Source organism: Lotus japonicus, chromosome 5 (assembly GCF_012489685.1).
Source record: "Lotus japonicus ecotype B-129 chromosome 5, LjGifu_v1.2".
In the NCBI taxonomy this organism is placed as follows: domain Eukaryota; kingdom Viridiplantae; phylum Streptophyta; class Magnoliopsida; order Fabales; family Fabaceae; genus Lotus; species Lotus japonicus.
In genome coordinates, this window is record NC_080045.1 from 4,316,898 (window position 1) to 4,332,930 (window position 16,033).

The following is a 16,033-nucleotide window of genomic DNA, read 5'->3' on the forward strand; positions in this document are numbered from 1 at the left end:
GATTGTGATTGTGAAGTTTGAACTGCCATTGTTGCAGGTTCTGGCAACACTCCTATGCCAAGATGTCTCTCCTGCTGTATGATCATAGAGAATATCTTTGGCAAATCAGGTAAAGGATCCATTAGCAAAATTTGTGAACGGGCTGCAGCATAGTTATCATTCAGGCCTCGCAGGAAACAAAGTACACAATCATTGTCTCGATACCTCTTAAAGGTTTTCACAGCTTCACAACAACAAGCATCAGGAGAAGTACAAGTTGGAATTGGCCTATAGTTGCACATTTCATCTCAGAGAATCTTCATTTTTGTGTAATATGCAGTAATTGACAAATCAGCTTGCTTAAGAGAATACAATTCATGATGAAGATGAGAGATTCTTACAGAATCACCTTGTGAAAAACGATCTTTCAGATCCTTCCAAGCAGCTGATGCAGTATCAATCCAGATGATACTTGTGGCTATCTCATGCGAAACAGAGTGATTGATCCATGAAAGAACAAGATTATTGCAACGCTTCCAGGCAGAGAGCATAGGATCTGTATCAGAAAGCTTGGTGATAGAACCATCCACAAAACCAAACTTGTTCTTCATCTGCAGAGACATTTCCATCGCACGAGCCCAACCGTGATAATTGCTTCCATCAAGAATCGGAGTCACAAGCACCAAAGACGGATTCTCATTCGGATGAATGTAGTAATCATGAGTTGAATCCTGAAGATTCGCAGCAGTGATCGCAGCGTGAGTCGCCATTGTTGAAGAAAGGAAAAAGCTTCAGTTGAAGGAGAAAAAAAAATTGCTTCAGAAACTGAGCAAAAAATGCTTCAGAAATCGAGCAATCAACGAGGAAAAAACAGAGAAATGGTGATCAAAACACGATCCACCATTGTTGAAGTATGTAAGAAGCTTCAAGAAGCTTGGTAGAAACACAGAAAATCAGAGGAAGAAGAAGATATTGTGCGGAAGAAGAAAGAGAATTTTTGCTCTGATACCATCTTGAGAGAAGTGTATTTGGCTGAATTTCTCATTGTTATTGAATTCAGAAGTGTTTCTACTTATATACCCATAGCTACAAAGAGAGAGAAAAAATAACAAAACTGCTAACAACCTCTAACTAACTCTAACAGCCTCTAACTAACTCTAACAACCTCCAACTAACTAACTGACTATATTCTGCATAATTAACTATTAGTCCTCTAATTTAACTATATTTCCAATATCTATTACCAAGAGAATATTGTTCTCCTTCCTTGCTAACTTTTGAAATGAACAACTAAAGACCAAAATACAAAAGCCACAGATGGATGTTCGCAAACCACAATAAACATTATATTTTCGATCAATTGAAAAAACTTGGTCAGTGATGCTTTCTACAGAGCCATCTCAAGAAAAGGATCTGCGAAGGTTAAGTACCTTGAGGCTAGATGAGAGAACATCGAGTCATGAAGAAGCAGAGAATGAAATCAAGAAGACACAGAACGCAATCGTGAAAGAAATCGCGAGTAATGATTGAGGAAGAGAGAAACTCGTTCGTCTTCCTTATCATGCTCTCCGCCCTCTGAACGCCGCCGCTATGCCTCCCACCGTACAGGTTTTGTTGGAAAATTAATGATATTCCAAAAGTTCCAAGTCCCACAATTTCCACATGTGCACCATCCACTTCCTTCAAACCTTGGAATTTCCAAAGCTTGTTGACTGTGCATTCAACCTTGAAACTACAAAGCTTTAATTTTTACTCCTTTCAAACATTGGAATTCAACCTTGAAACTACAAAGCTTTAATTGTTATCACCCAAAATTAATGTGCAACTTACCTTCGAATTAAGGGTTTTTTGGCTATATATAGAGGACAAATTTTACATTGTTGATCACTCTCATCTCCTCTCTTCCTTCCCTACCTTTGTCCAGTTCTTGAGCAATCACAATATTATTATTATTTCTCGCCAGTTCTGTTACCCAACTACTCGGAGGAAGCTATTTAATCCTGGGGAGGTGTTCTGGATATTCCGGGATAAAACCTTCAAGGACAGCGAATTGATTTTCGCGACTCAGCTTATTTTCTTGCAGGTTCAGTTCGTGACTCCGTTGGTGCTTCAAAGTCACTACTCCGCGTCAAATATCCAACAGGTTTCACCACGGGAGGCTTCGCCATTCGCCATCTCTTTCTTCAGAACCGATGAGGAAGGAGAGCGAGGGCGACGTGGGAAGAGAAAGTGAGGGAGAGGAATCACTTGGTGTGGAAGAGAAATCGCTGGAATGAAAGCTTTCATTTTTGTGACAAATAGCCGCTATACATACTCTAATTTATTAGCGACCAATTTCAAATTGTCAGAAAATTAGTAATTTTGCATATAAAATGTCTTCTAAAGTAAAAGAGTAAATAACTCATCACAACTATTGATTTTTTTTTGGTACAAGAGGAAAGAAAGAAAAGGAAAGCAAGAAACAGAAGAAAAAAAAATAGCACTAAGACCTCAAAAAGGAGACACCAAGCGCATTTGCAATCAGCAGGCGACCTAACCCCTCAGTCAGTGTCTCAACTAAGGCCAGCTCCAGCTCTTGATTAGCCCAGAGCTTCGCTAGGAAATCTGCTCAAGCATTCCTTTCTCTGAGCGTGTGATTAAGCTCCACCCGCCATGCTCGACTCAACAAATCTCTAATGTCCCATAAAAGCGGAGCATAAGCATGAATCAGCGGAGGCTCAGACTTCACCAACTCAACAACACACAGGGAGTCTGATTGACATTCCACCACTCGATATCCACGATCCCACGCCAAGGATAACCCTCAAAAGATAGCCAATAATTCCAAAAGCAAGATATATGGGTCATCCAAGAAGCCATAAAACCCAGCAATCCATTCTCCACCCAAGCTACGAAGACAACCTCCAAGGCCACCAAGATCCATGACGCTACCATCAACACTAACAACAGTGCAGTCGTGAAGGGAAGGAGACCACCTAACCCAACAGTGTTGTCCATGAGGAGAATGCGGACCCACAAAAGCACAGTCAACATCAGACGCCATAGAAGTGATCAGCACAGCCAGGGTCTGGTCTGAAAACTACAAGTTCTTAAAGCAGCAAAGGTTCCGGGACCTCTAGACCCACCACAAAGTTGCACAAGCTACTGATAGGACAGAGTTGTGGATGGGTTGGAGCCAAGTGCGAAACGGAGCACTATCCACATCAAACTGCAACAACGACCAAATATGGCGAGCCCGGGTGCAATCACGTAAGCCCGAGTCATCTAAAATTATATTAGTTACTTTAATATAATTTTAGATGACTCAAATTCTAAAATATTGACAATAGTACTAATTTCGTTATAAAATTGTCGCTAAAGACAATATTTGTTGTAGTGAAATAGGTCGGCATGATTATTATATATATGTTAAGTGATAACGTGAGATCATATGCGAAGTTGTATTGGATTTCTTAAGACCCCGAAGCTTTTTTAAAAGTATACTTCATAGTGAGGTATTTAATTGTCTGATCTATTTCCAACCCAAGGGGAGCACCTCTTTACTAGTATCATGCGTAGTTATTAAATTATACATTTGATAAATAAAAATACAATTGATATAGAAGAGTTGTAGTTGATTTATATGAAAGGTGATAAGTAAGCCAATTAATTAAATGAGTGTATAGATAAAAAAATTAGAAAAGAAATGTCTCGGTTTTATAAAACAATAAACATTTTTTAAAAATGAAAAAAAAAACTAAAACAACAATTTTATGAACGGAGATAGTACTTAATTACCAATAAAAACATGATTTTATAGCCAGAGATGTTTACATCAATTGAGTTGAAAGATATACAAGCAAAGTAAGAAGTTCAAGATGCTACAATAATAACAATAGGGATAGATTTCCAAAATGCATAAAAGGGACATATCTACACATCCTAATTATACATACAAATCATGGACTACAAATATATATACACATCATAAGACCTTGGAGGCATATTTTGCATCATAGAGAAAATAATGACGGGTTGAAATCTCTTATCCTAAATGGCTTTCAATTTCGGTCGTAAGTTTGTAACTATCGCACTTCTATGACCTTGGAGGCTCGTTGGCATCCATGGGAATCGGAGAGGAATGGCCAACACCGGGACTATGACCTGGATCCGTTGGTTTGAAATCGTTGATCAATTTTCCAACCTTGTGATCATTTTCTCCTGTGGCCATTTCTTTCACACTGTTATTTTCGTACGTTGTCACGTGCTCCTTGTTCTCTGTTTTGAGTGGCCTGCCATGAGCTGAAAAAATGAAGTTAGAAAACATCAAGGTTAGAAGAAGAATAGAACTGATCGTGAACACAAGCTTCTTCGAATTGGTCATTATTGGCTTTAGATAGATAGATGAGGGAGGTTTTATTTTAATTAAAAGAGAAGCAGAGAGAATTTGAATTCAATGTAAAGATGTTGAGAGGTGTGAGCAAAGGTGCGCTTTGCAAAATGTTGTGCGAGCGCGGGTATATATAGGCCTTGAGGGAAGAAGCCCGGGGGTTCAAAAGTTCAATGCATCTAAAGTTTTAGTGAGAACGTGGGAAAAGAAACTGAAATATGGTGAATGTCTATTAGATTTTATTTTTTTTAATAAATCGCATCCGCCAGGAATCGATTCTTGGATCTCCCCTACCCAACTCATATGTCTCTTGCTCCTACCACTTCCCTCAACTATATTCTTTTTTGCTTATTTCAAAAAATAAAAACTATATTCTTTTTTGCTGTTGCTGATCTCCAATGAGACGGTGTGTTTTGAGGGAAAGACGCGGTGGTGTTATTCACTAGTGTAGTTTACTCTGTTTAATTTTAGTGTATAAATAAATGGCAAATTGCACTAACATCAAATGAAAGTTATTATTGTTGCACTAATTTTCTTCCTTATAATTTAACAATATACTAATTATCCTTATTTTAGTGAGAATTTTTAAAGAAAATAATCATTCATAAAATAAGAATACAAGTATTAGTTTCCTATAAAAAAATTCAAATTTAAATTGCCGTAGAAGTTAACTGAAAAACCCTACTAATATCTTATTGTCTGTATTGAATAAATAAAATATAGTTTGGCTTTGTGGTTAATACTTTTCCTTACTTCTTGCATGTCCAAGGTTTGATTCTCACATGCTCCTAATTTTTAGTGAGCATAAACATTTTTTAGCTGTCGTTTACTTTGACCAAGCGGTGACTCGGCCACCTTCATATCGGCTGAGTGGTACCGGTTCTCACTAGTCCCCTTATATATCGAATGACTCTGATCCTACGAGAGGCTTGGACCGATCAGGTGCCCGATTCTCGGACGTCCAACCAGTCAAATTGATCGGTCCAAGAGTTTTAAAACACAGATATGGACAAATAGTATTTATAAGATATGTGAGGTGAAAATTTATGTATTTCTTATAAATAATATTATTTATAACAAAAACTAAATTATAATCTAATGTGGTAAATTAATTAAACAGCCTCACGTTTTCACCTTCCTTTTGAAAATAAGAGTTGTTTAGGGTCTCATAAGTATAGAATGAGATTAGAATTTATTAAATAGAAATAAGAGAGTTTCCCTCTCAGAAATCCCTCTCAGAAATCACAAACAAGTCCTAGGTATTGGAGACCCGATTCTCTCCTTACCGAATTACTTTAGAATTTCCTGATACCCAAACTATCTCACACTTTATATATTTATAACTACTCATAATATAATTAGTATAATAAAACATAACTCAAACATATATAACTAACATTAATAATAACTAACAAATAATTTCTCTTAACTGATCGAGGACTAACTTTTTTCTAATCTCGCCTCCTGCCCTGTACTTGTCACCTGCAGGTAGTGCGCCTCAGCCACCGTTGTTGTGTCGCTTGTGGTGATCTTCCCTAATAATGTCGTTGGTTTGGGTTCCTGCGATTGTAAACCTTAATGATTGGGGGTCACCCTCTTCCAGGGTCCATTGTGAAAAATGAGACACAACAAATTAGTTGCCTAATAGCTTCAAATTAGTTAGAAATTTGCAATGGGAATTCCTAGCTAATTTGCTGATATTCACAGCTAATAACGTGTTTGATTTCACTACCTTCTAGTGAATGCTGGAATACATACTTGCATTCTCTATCTGACATTGTCAGAAATTTAGTTCAAGACGAACCACTTTCTCTTTTGGGTGCAAGTCTCTTTTGTTGGCAACTATGAGAGTGTATCTTCCATTTAGATTCTTGTACGACTCTGTTTTTGCATGGCGTGCATATTCTATTAGTGCAGTTGGCTAAAGTTCATCCCTCAAGTACTGAATAGTGCGACACAACTAGACACACCCACTATGCTTATCTTGATGAGACGTTTCTGGTGCGATGAGTCCAACTTTCACAAATAGTTTGGCGGCCCCTAGCTATAGATTCCTGACTCTGAGGAATTAGTTAATGGAAGCAACTATATACCATTCATCATCATAGTTCACGTGGTGTCACTCACTGCCACTAGGGTGAAGAAGAAAACATTAACTACACTAGATAGGCAAATTACTATGCATTTTAATTGTAGATGTAGCTATGAATTGCTTTAATAGATTATGCGAAGGGGGTCTGATATTTAAAGTTGATTTTGAAACACTACAACAAAATTGTTGATTAACAACGGCTCAAGAGCGTAAATTAGTGTTTCAGTCAATATCAGCGTTAAGCTCACAGTAAATTGGTCTGAAACTAACTAATAATGTCGGTCGGGTGATTCACACTACACTTTAGTGTCGGTTCAGATGACTTTAAGTTGAAGAAACTTAACTAACACTTCGATCGACACAAATTCATGAAAACTAGCGTCTAATATAAAGACCGACTCTAATTAGCACCGATCAAGCTGACACTATGTACAAAGTAAAAAATCATGAACTTTGTGTCGGCTAGGCCGACGCTAATATTAGTTGTTAATGCAAAATTGATGATGAGTTACGTCATTTGCTCACAATTTACATGCCCTTAAATTGGTCTCTCTCGACTAGGCCAACCAATACTCATAATTTGGAGATATTATGCTTACTATCTCCAATATTATGCTTAATATCTAAAAATTACAAGTATTGTTTGGCCCGCAAGAGACCATCAATGTAAGGACCTAAATTGTTAGCAAATGATGCACAAAATTACTGAAGGTTAGCGTCCACCCCGATGTGCCCATCCAACCGCTGTTAACTGAGGGCGGACACTACATTGGTCGATAATATTAGGGATGTCAACAGGTCGGGTCGGGTTTCGTCTTTCCCAAACCCAAACCCAAACTCGAACTCTCATAGCAAACTCAAACCCGTCGGGTTGTGGATTTACCCAAACCTGTTATAGCCTCAAACTCACGTCCTAACCTAACTTGATGCACATAGTTTTTCGCAAAACAGAATGTAACTTATATGATTTTGTTATGAAAAAACATTTTATATCTTCTTTGCAAACAAATATAGTATCTTGTAATTCAAATATAATCAAATTGTTAACAAATCAAGTTGTTAGCATGGTATATATAAGAATAAGAGTAATTTTATTATTTTATATATATTGTTCGAGTTCGATTGCGGGTTTCACCGATATCAAACCCATAACCCTAACCCAATCATATCAGGTTTTACCCGTAATAAACTGAGTCGGGTTCGGATGGGCCCACGAGTTCAGGTTATTTTGCCATCCCTAGATAATATTAGCATCTATTAGGATCGACAATAATTAACAATAAGGCGATGCTAAGTTAAGTGGTTCGAAATTTTGAACCGATGCTTGCATCAACTTTTGCGTTGATTTGGCAGAGGCTAAAGAGAACAAGTTAGTGTAAAATATATACTGAAAATGAAGAGAATTTTACGGAGTATGTAAAATATCTTCAGTTCATTCAAAAGAATATTCTCATTTTTGGCTTGAATATAAATAGGCAGACCGTACAACTAATGTAGATTTTCTCTCCCTCAGGGCCCGTTTGGTGCACCGTATTAGGTCTGATTGTATAAGCTAATACAATACGTTATGGGCTTATGAAGTGTTTGGTGCTTACATCGTATTGGATTATTTTATCCATCAATCCTTCTAATACATCAAAATGATGGATAATTTAATCCATCATCTAAAGGGAGGATAAAGCCTGATAAGTTTTGATGTATTAGCTACTTAAAAATATTCCAACCCTACCCTAGCCCCATTCATCTCGTAATCGCTCATCATGTTCTCCATCGACGTTCCACTTCTGGCTTCTGTCACGTTCCTCTTCTAGCTTCCTCTCTTTGACGACTTGATTCATCTTCTTCCTCTTCTTTCTCCTCCATTATCAAGTAAGTTATTTTTCTCCATGGCTATTTTACAATTTCTCACCTTATAATCTCTTTTGCTTTCTTTCATCGTTTACATCATCCTTGTTATGAAAATTGTTAATTTTCTTATATTGAAAATTGTTTGAGTAGTTTCTTTGTGTGGGATTTTGTTGGGTAAAATTCATATGTTGTTATGCCTCTGTGCATCGAGGGGGGAATGGGGTGCCTATGTCCAATTCATATGTGGTTGATATTGTCCTCATAGAGGGGAATTTCTGTGGGTGTATGGTGATTAGAATTGTTTGGCTTAAATCAGTTTATGTGATATGTGATGTGTTTATGCAGGTGGGATTTGTGTGTTTATGCAGTTTATTTTGTCAATTTAGTATGAGGATAATTCATTGAAATTTGTGTCTGTTATATGACTTATATCTATAGTACTTTTGGCCTAAAACTTGACAATATCAATTCATTGAAATTTGACTAAAACATGTTAACTACTTCACTCAAAGTCAGATTAAAATGAAAAGAGAAAGTGTCCACTGTACAAATCTACCTCAAATAATCTAAGTTAGTTGGTCTTACTGGTTGTTGAGTTTACTAGTTTTTGTTTGGGTTGTCAATTGGTGTGAGATGGGTGGTTCGTGCGTGATGGGGGGAGGGGGTGATATGTTTTATTGGAGGCTTTTGTGTCTTGTGTGGGGTGTTATGTTTTTGCAATTGTTTTGAAGTGTATGCTTGTTTTTTGTACTGTGTCTCTGCAATTCTTGTTATATTGTGTTATGTTTTTACCAAAATATACTTAGAACAAAATTAAGAGTTTGTAGTTGCTTGTGTTGTCCACTCAGAAGAAAGAAAGGTTAATAAGGAATTTTAATCAGTTAACTCTTTGCTTTATTAGTAAATTTTAATCAGTTAAGTTTAAAAGTTAAGAGTTAACTCTGCTTTATCCTATTTGGGAAAGGTGCAGAAGATCCCGCTGATGTTGTTGAGGACCTGGACAAAGAAGCTAATACTCATGGGAACAATATTACTGATGAACATATGGAGGAAGTTATTGGGTTAAGTGATGAAGATATTCAAGATGTCACTCAAACAATGTCCACTAATCAAAATAAAGTTAAGGAGAAAATTACTCACTCCGAAGGTCGGAGGGCAAGAAAAAGGTTAAAAAGAGAAGATGCAATTGCCAACAGCATGGACAAGTTTGCTGACCAGCTAGTAGAAGTTGTTGGAAAGTCTGCAGATAGGATGGGACAAATGGCTGAAAGTGTCAAGTGCATGGCTGAAGGTGTTAAAGTTGTAAAAGAATTTTATAATGATTCAAGGGGAATTGCTGATGAGTTGATGAAATTGGAAGATCTCACACCTAAGGAGCGCAACAAGGCTGGTCGTTTGCTTATGCAAAACCTCCCAATGGTGCATTTATTTTGGGGTTTTCAAGGCGAACACAGAGTTCAATTTGTGAGAGATTTACTTGAAGATAGCTAAGGGCACTGCAATTTGGAGTTACAAAATTTTATTATGCAGTTAAAAGTTATGACAGTTAGTAGATGAAGAAATTTGATCACGTTTTCTATTATTATAATTTGATATTACTTGATGTTACTTTCCATTAGAACTTTATATTTTATTATGGAGTTATATGTTTGGCTATTATATATATGGTGCACTAAAAATGTACAGTTCTTACTTATTTTTTATATAATTACGTTGTTTGAAGTTTTTGTATGAGACTTGCTAGACATCAAAAATATGTTACATAATATACCGTAAACTTTTGGTATGACTTTGAAATTTTTGTACTATAAAATGCTATATAGTATACCGTAAACGTCTTCTAATAAAGGGTATTTTTGTATATATATTTATTTTTTATACTATCCATCATTATCCATCACTTCACCAAACGTAGGATTGTATTAAGTTAAACAATACGAGAAGTTATGCGATGTCTCACCAAACGTTGTATAGTATTAAATTTTTAGCAGGCCTAATACTATCAGGCCTAATACTATCAGGTCTTATACTATCAAGCCTTATACTATACAGCGTACCAAACGGGCCCTCAATGTCGAGATATGTCACTAAAAGACCAAGGGATCTTGACCAAATGCGCACTGAAGCCTGGAAACCATTGCAAGCAAAACAAAGGTATATACACGTCTGAACCCCACTAGGATTCCATGTGGACCCTTTTGCCTTAGTCCAAAATAATAACGAAAATTATTAGTCAAATGAATAGATGATGGTTCCAGTTAACTTCAAATTAAAGGTCCTCTCCCTGTCCATTAAAGGAAGCATGAGAGGTTGATGAAAACTTTGTTGACTCCAAAAGCTGGGGAAGTTCAGAACCATCGAATGGTGAATGGAGCTGGGTCCCAACAAAGCGTTTTGGTTATGGTGCTAAATAATCTCATAAGAAGGGGAAAAAAGGTTTCATATGTGATGTTTAGTGGTACAGTGATGCATCAAGTCCTCATATAAGTTTCCAGCTCTTCACTCTTTTTATGCGTGCAAAATTATTTTTTTAAACAATGAAATGATATTATTAATTAAAGTGTAGCATGTTCTGAATGATAGCTCAAGTGATTACAGTCGGGGAGCATATGAATTAGGGAGGGAAAGATTTAGGAATCAATCGTTAGATGATGTTTTTTTTTTAAAGACAATTATTAGATGATGTAATTTATCTTTCTAATGTATCTAAAAAATTAAAGTGTAGCATATACAATTAAAGGACAGGTGCTACGCACAAACTAAACATTATAACAATTTTTGCCTAAAAGGCACCTTGTCTATAACAACCTTAGAGCATCTCCAATGCAAGGTTCTTAGTTCTTATTTTTGAGTTAAGAACTAAGAACTGAGTTCTTAACCATTTGGAGAAGATGACGTGGAGTTCTTAGTTCTTAAAAATAAGAACTAGGTTCTTATATAAGATGTTTTACTTTTTGAGTTCTTAGCATGAAAAGTTAATTTTTTTCTCTCTCATTCATCAATTCATTTAATTTAAATATTAAATTAGCATTTAAATTTAAATCAAAATTATATGAAAGTAAAAAATATTACTACTATAATGATATTGTGGGACCAAATAAATAGTACTAAGAACTAAGAACTAAGAACTCATGGTTGGAGCAAAATATGCATAGAGTTTCTTAAGCACATGTGGCAGTACAGACCCACATGAATAGTGCTACGAACTAAGAAATAAGAACTAGCATTGGAGATGCTCTTAGTTTTGCTAAGGAATTACAAAAACTATTCACCTCCCTAAATACATGTAATATGTCCAGGCACACAAATTCTAACAGATCAATTATGTTTAAGAAGTTTAGCAGTTTTCATAGTCTATTTGTCTTGTTGTTAACCCAACCTACCGCGAGAGTTGAGTCACTCTCAATTATTACTTTTGATATGTTAAACCATTGGCAACTGTTATCTGGTCTCATAAGCCCATAAATGTCTCAATTGTTTGGAGAAGCATCCCAAAAGAGAAGAACATTAGGAGTGACTATTAGAGTAGTTTTAGCATAAAACTCTCCAACTAAAATAATGAATTGTTAGTGTTTTTTTTTTCATTCTACCGTCTCACATCCCAATTATAAAGTTATAAAGCTCTCTAACCAAAATAGTTAGTGTTTTTTTCACTCTCTTATATCATTAAACCATTTACCTCCAATTCTTAAAGCAAGTTAAATACTTATCGTAGCAATGTAGCAAGTCTTCAACTATTTCTCCTTCTTGTTCCAATGAGTCTTCCACTCTTTCTCCTTCTTTTTGTTCCAACGATTCTTTCACTATTTCTTCTTTTTGAACATCCAATGAGTCTCTTGCTTTTTCCACCAGAGTCCTTTTATTTGGCACTAGCTTGGTAATTTTAATGTTTGTTATTAATGTTTTTTAGTTTTTATAGAATTTTAACTCTTCAACCGATAAATCTTTTTCTTTGACATAATTTAATGTTAACACATTTTTCTATGTAACATTGAAAGCTATTTTGGCTATTGTTATTGGGATTTAATTTCCACTGACTGGATAAGACTTTGAATTGAAGCAATGAGAGTTATTGAGAAAAGAGAATTTTATGAAAAATGTGAAATGAAGTTATTTAAAAAGTAAGGGTATAATTGACAAATTACAATCTTAAAACATCAAAATGACAATTAAAAAGGAACGAAGGGATTATGCACTTGCCATTGAGTTTACACCCCTGATGTGTGGAGAGAGCACACTCATCATTTCTATCTAATTTGAAATACTTTATGAAGGAAATATTCAATTTTGGATGGAAGACCATGAAAACCTTTGTGATATTGTGTATTGCCTCATCAGTTATGCTCCTTACTGCAATTGTCGTTGATAACTTGTTATTGAGGACAAGAAATTTCACTCATTTTAGGGTTATATTGTTTAGGGCCCGTTTGGTGGCCAGGATAGGATAGGATAGGATATGATATGAAAGCAGGATATCAACAGGATATGATAAGAGCAGGATAGATTGTTATCCTGTCAAGCGTTTGGTGTGCACCAGATAGGATATACCCATATCCTATCCTGTGTTTGAGGTGGACTGGATAACAACAGGATATGATAAATATTATACTCAAATGACAAAATTACCCTTTAATGTAAATTAAATGTATATTTTTCCAAAATTATATTTTACACAGTATTTAAAATTAATATCTAAAATTATATCTATAAAAATGGTTTTTGATTAGTTGTATGATATAAATAATTTAATTATTTTCATAAAGGACACTTTTGTTTTATTTCTTGGAAAACAAAAGATATGTTTGATTAAATAGTAGCATAGGCTAAAAACTCTCTCAAGTGACTAACAAAGATTATAACCAACATACAAAAACAAGAGCAACAAATATTATAAACTAGTCCTAATGAAATTGCTCTCTAATAATAAAAACCAAAATAAATAAGTTCAAACAATAATTTGAGACAACATTATCAGCACCCCAAGGCACATCCAAACTTGAAAAGACATGGGTATTAAATAAGGATACCACACACAGTGAAAATATAATGGATAAGTTGAATCATGTGCTTTTTATAAATAACATAAACATCATAAACATCCTCCATCAAAATAAAGTAACATAGCATAAACACCGTCCAACAAAATGGTGTACTATCCGAATGTAATAGAGGAGCAATGTCATCTCCACCCTAGAAATAGCATAACAAAGCCAAATAACATAAACATCCAACAAAATGGTGAACTATCCGAATGTAGTAGAGAAGCCAACATAAACAAAGCAAAATAGCATAAACATCGTCCAACAATATGTCATTCTCCAAAGCAATTACTCAAAGCAATTATATCAATGACTTCACAAACTTGAGACGGTCCTCTCCATGACAAGCCCAAAACATGTGCACACGATGAGGCATAGACATTATCTTATCTCTAGCTACATAACGCTCTTGATCCGTTAAACCCATTTTCAACAGCTCATCCATGACGCCCCTGGAATCATCAAACATGTCTTTATCAACTTTGAGGCTATTACTAGCCTCAGCCAATCTTTCAGCACTCAATTCAAGCCATTTCCCAAGAGTATTTCCTAATTCAGATATACTATTAGCAATCAGATTTGCTCCTCTGTTTTTTTTCCTTGATTGACTTTCCACAAGACACATTTACCCCTGTTATCAAGACACATTTCTGACAAGTATAAACATAGTAAACTATTAATGTGAAGTTTATGGTTCCATAGGGAAAAAATAGCAAGGAAGTTAGTAAAAAAATTACAAGCATAACATAAGGGACATAGATAACTAAATGAGAACTCATCAAAGCTACCACTTAAGCATACATACATAGGTAATTAAATGAGTATACAGATTTGGTATGCTACCATAAATATCTACAATGTTCTATGGAGGGAAAATACTATGTTGAGATCTATAATTAATTAATCTAGACCCTGTGTCAACTTGCAAGTACTCATATATTTATTTTTTGGTAAGCAAAATGTTCATTTAAGGAGGTACTAGGGGTACCTCAACCCAAAAGAAACAAGGAAGAAAGGGGAAAAGAGAATAAAAAAACTCAAAAGACAGAAGAAAGAGCCACCTAGACTACCCCAAAACTCAACAAAATCCTACTGCCAAGAATAGCATGCCATATACAAAGAGTCTATTCTTCCATTTCCATCAGTGCATTTTCCACAGCCTTGTATACCACTTCACCACACTCATTCATCAATAAAGCTTGGTGGAATGATATTTGAGAGCGTATGAAGGCTTGGTGGCACACTTGCACAAATACTGGAGGCATGTATAGGCATCGAACAAGCAGTTATTGGTTTCTTATTAGGCAGGATAAAACAGGTAGTGAGGTATCAGGTTCAAACCCACAACCCAAGAGATATTAACAAAGCAATGTAGTTGGCCCGAGACGTGGAGGAAAAATTAAGAGCCACAAGGATGTACCAAAGTCTCAGGGTCCAATGCATCACATCGATCTTAGGGGAGGAAAATGCGCTTTCTGGTTTATAATTGGGCATTCCATTACAAACTGCTTCAATCTTTGCTTCAATCTTATGGATTTATAATAAAACACAAATAGCAGACCCAAGGGAGAAAAAACTGGTACATTAACCGTGAACCTTCAACCATGTTCTTCTCAACATGAAACATAAATTAGGCTACTAAATTTGAAATCAATGGTGGAGAAGAACTCATATATAACAAGATTAAATTTTAAGCTACACCCAGAAATAGAAATTAACAATTTTAACAGCTCAATTGAAAATTACAGCAACTGAAATTTTAGGGTTAGAATTTCATTCATTCACATGGCAACCCAGACCACCATATCAGTTCAATAAATTAGGGAAAATGAAAGAAGAGAGGAAGAAATCGTTTTCCCCTTTCTGAAAAACCAAGATAAATAAATAGAAGAAGAAGGAGGACGCAAGAGGAGAAGAGTTGCCATACCTGCAACAGGTGCGTGCGGCGGCAGCGGCGGGCGGCAGCAGCGAGAGTGGCGGCCGGTAGCACTGGAAGTAGAAGAACGAAGGAGGAGAAGAGTAGGGCTTGCAGAAGAGAAGACAAATGAAACGCGTGAAGAGTAAGGGAGTTGGGTTTGGAGCCCCACCCCTTAGGCTTTGCACCCCACTAAAATAGATACGGAATTTAAATTTCCGTATCAATACGGAAAATAAAATTTCGTATCTGTTTTAGTATATAATGAGTGGTTGAAAATGTGACACGCATGCTTAAATACAGTACGGAATTTTAAGTTCCGTATTCAATATGGAGAATACGGAACTTTAAATTCCGTATTTGATAAAGTGGGGTGCCAAGCCCCATAGGTGGGGTGCCAAACCCAACTCCCGAAGAGTAAGGAGAAGAACGTAACTTTTTTTCTTATCCTATCCGGTCCGTTTCTATCATGTGTCCCCCTAGGATAAAAAAAATAACTAAAGAGGTAGGATAGGATATGATAAAAGGATAAGCTATCATATCCTATTGAACCACCAAACACTGGATTAAAATAGGATATGATAAGTATCATATCCTATCCTATCATTTCCTGTTCACCAAACGGGCCCTTAATTATGTCATCCTAATTATCAGAATTTAAATTTTAGATGGAAAGCCAACTTAGCATAAACTGTTAAGTTTTAGATAGAAAGCTAGCGGTGGACCATAAGTGCTTAATTCATAATATGAATGCTCTCACTTCGTGCATTAGGATAGTCAAGCCTAGAGGC

General features: G+C 35.9%; 1 protein-coding gene and 1 long non-coding RNA gene across 2 annotated transcripts; both read right to left on the reverse strand.

Moving 5' to 3' along the window:
• Positions 1-287: 287 nt before the first annotated feature.
• Positions 288-749, reverse strand: LOC130717505 (uncharacterized). The gene has a single exon (XM_057567748.1). The coding sequence runs from the start codon at positions 747-749 to the stop codon at positions 288-290; it is 462 nt and encodes a 153-aa protein (XP_057423731.1).
• A 12,590-nt stretch (positions 750-13,339) lies between these two features.
• LOC130720708 (uncharacterized) lies at positions 13,340-15,745 on the reverse strand. Its single transcript, XR_009013222.1, has 2 exons — positions 15,255-15,745; positions 13,340-13,977 (listed from the first exon to the last, which is right to left on the reverse strand). It is a non-coding gene; the product is annotated as an uncharacterized LOC130720708 (long non-coding RNA).
• Positions 15,746-16,033: the final 288 nt, after the last annotated feature.

Bases quoted from the DNA above. Each gene is read 5' to 3' on its own strand.
- LOC130717505 (XM_057567748.1), bottom strand. From the start codon at position 749: ATGGCGACTCACGCTGCGATCACTGCTGCGAATCTTCAGGATTCAACT.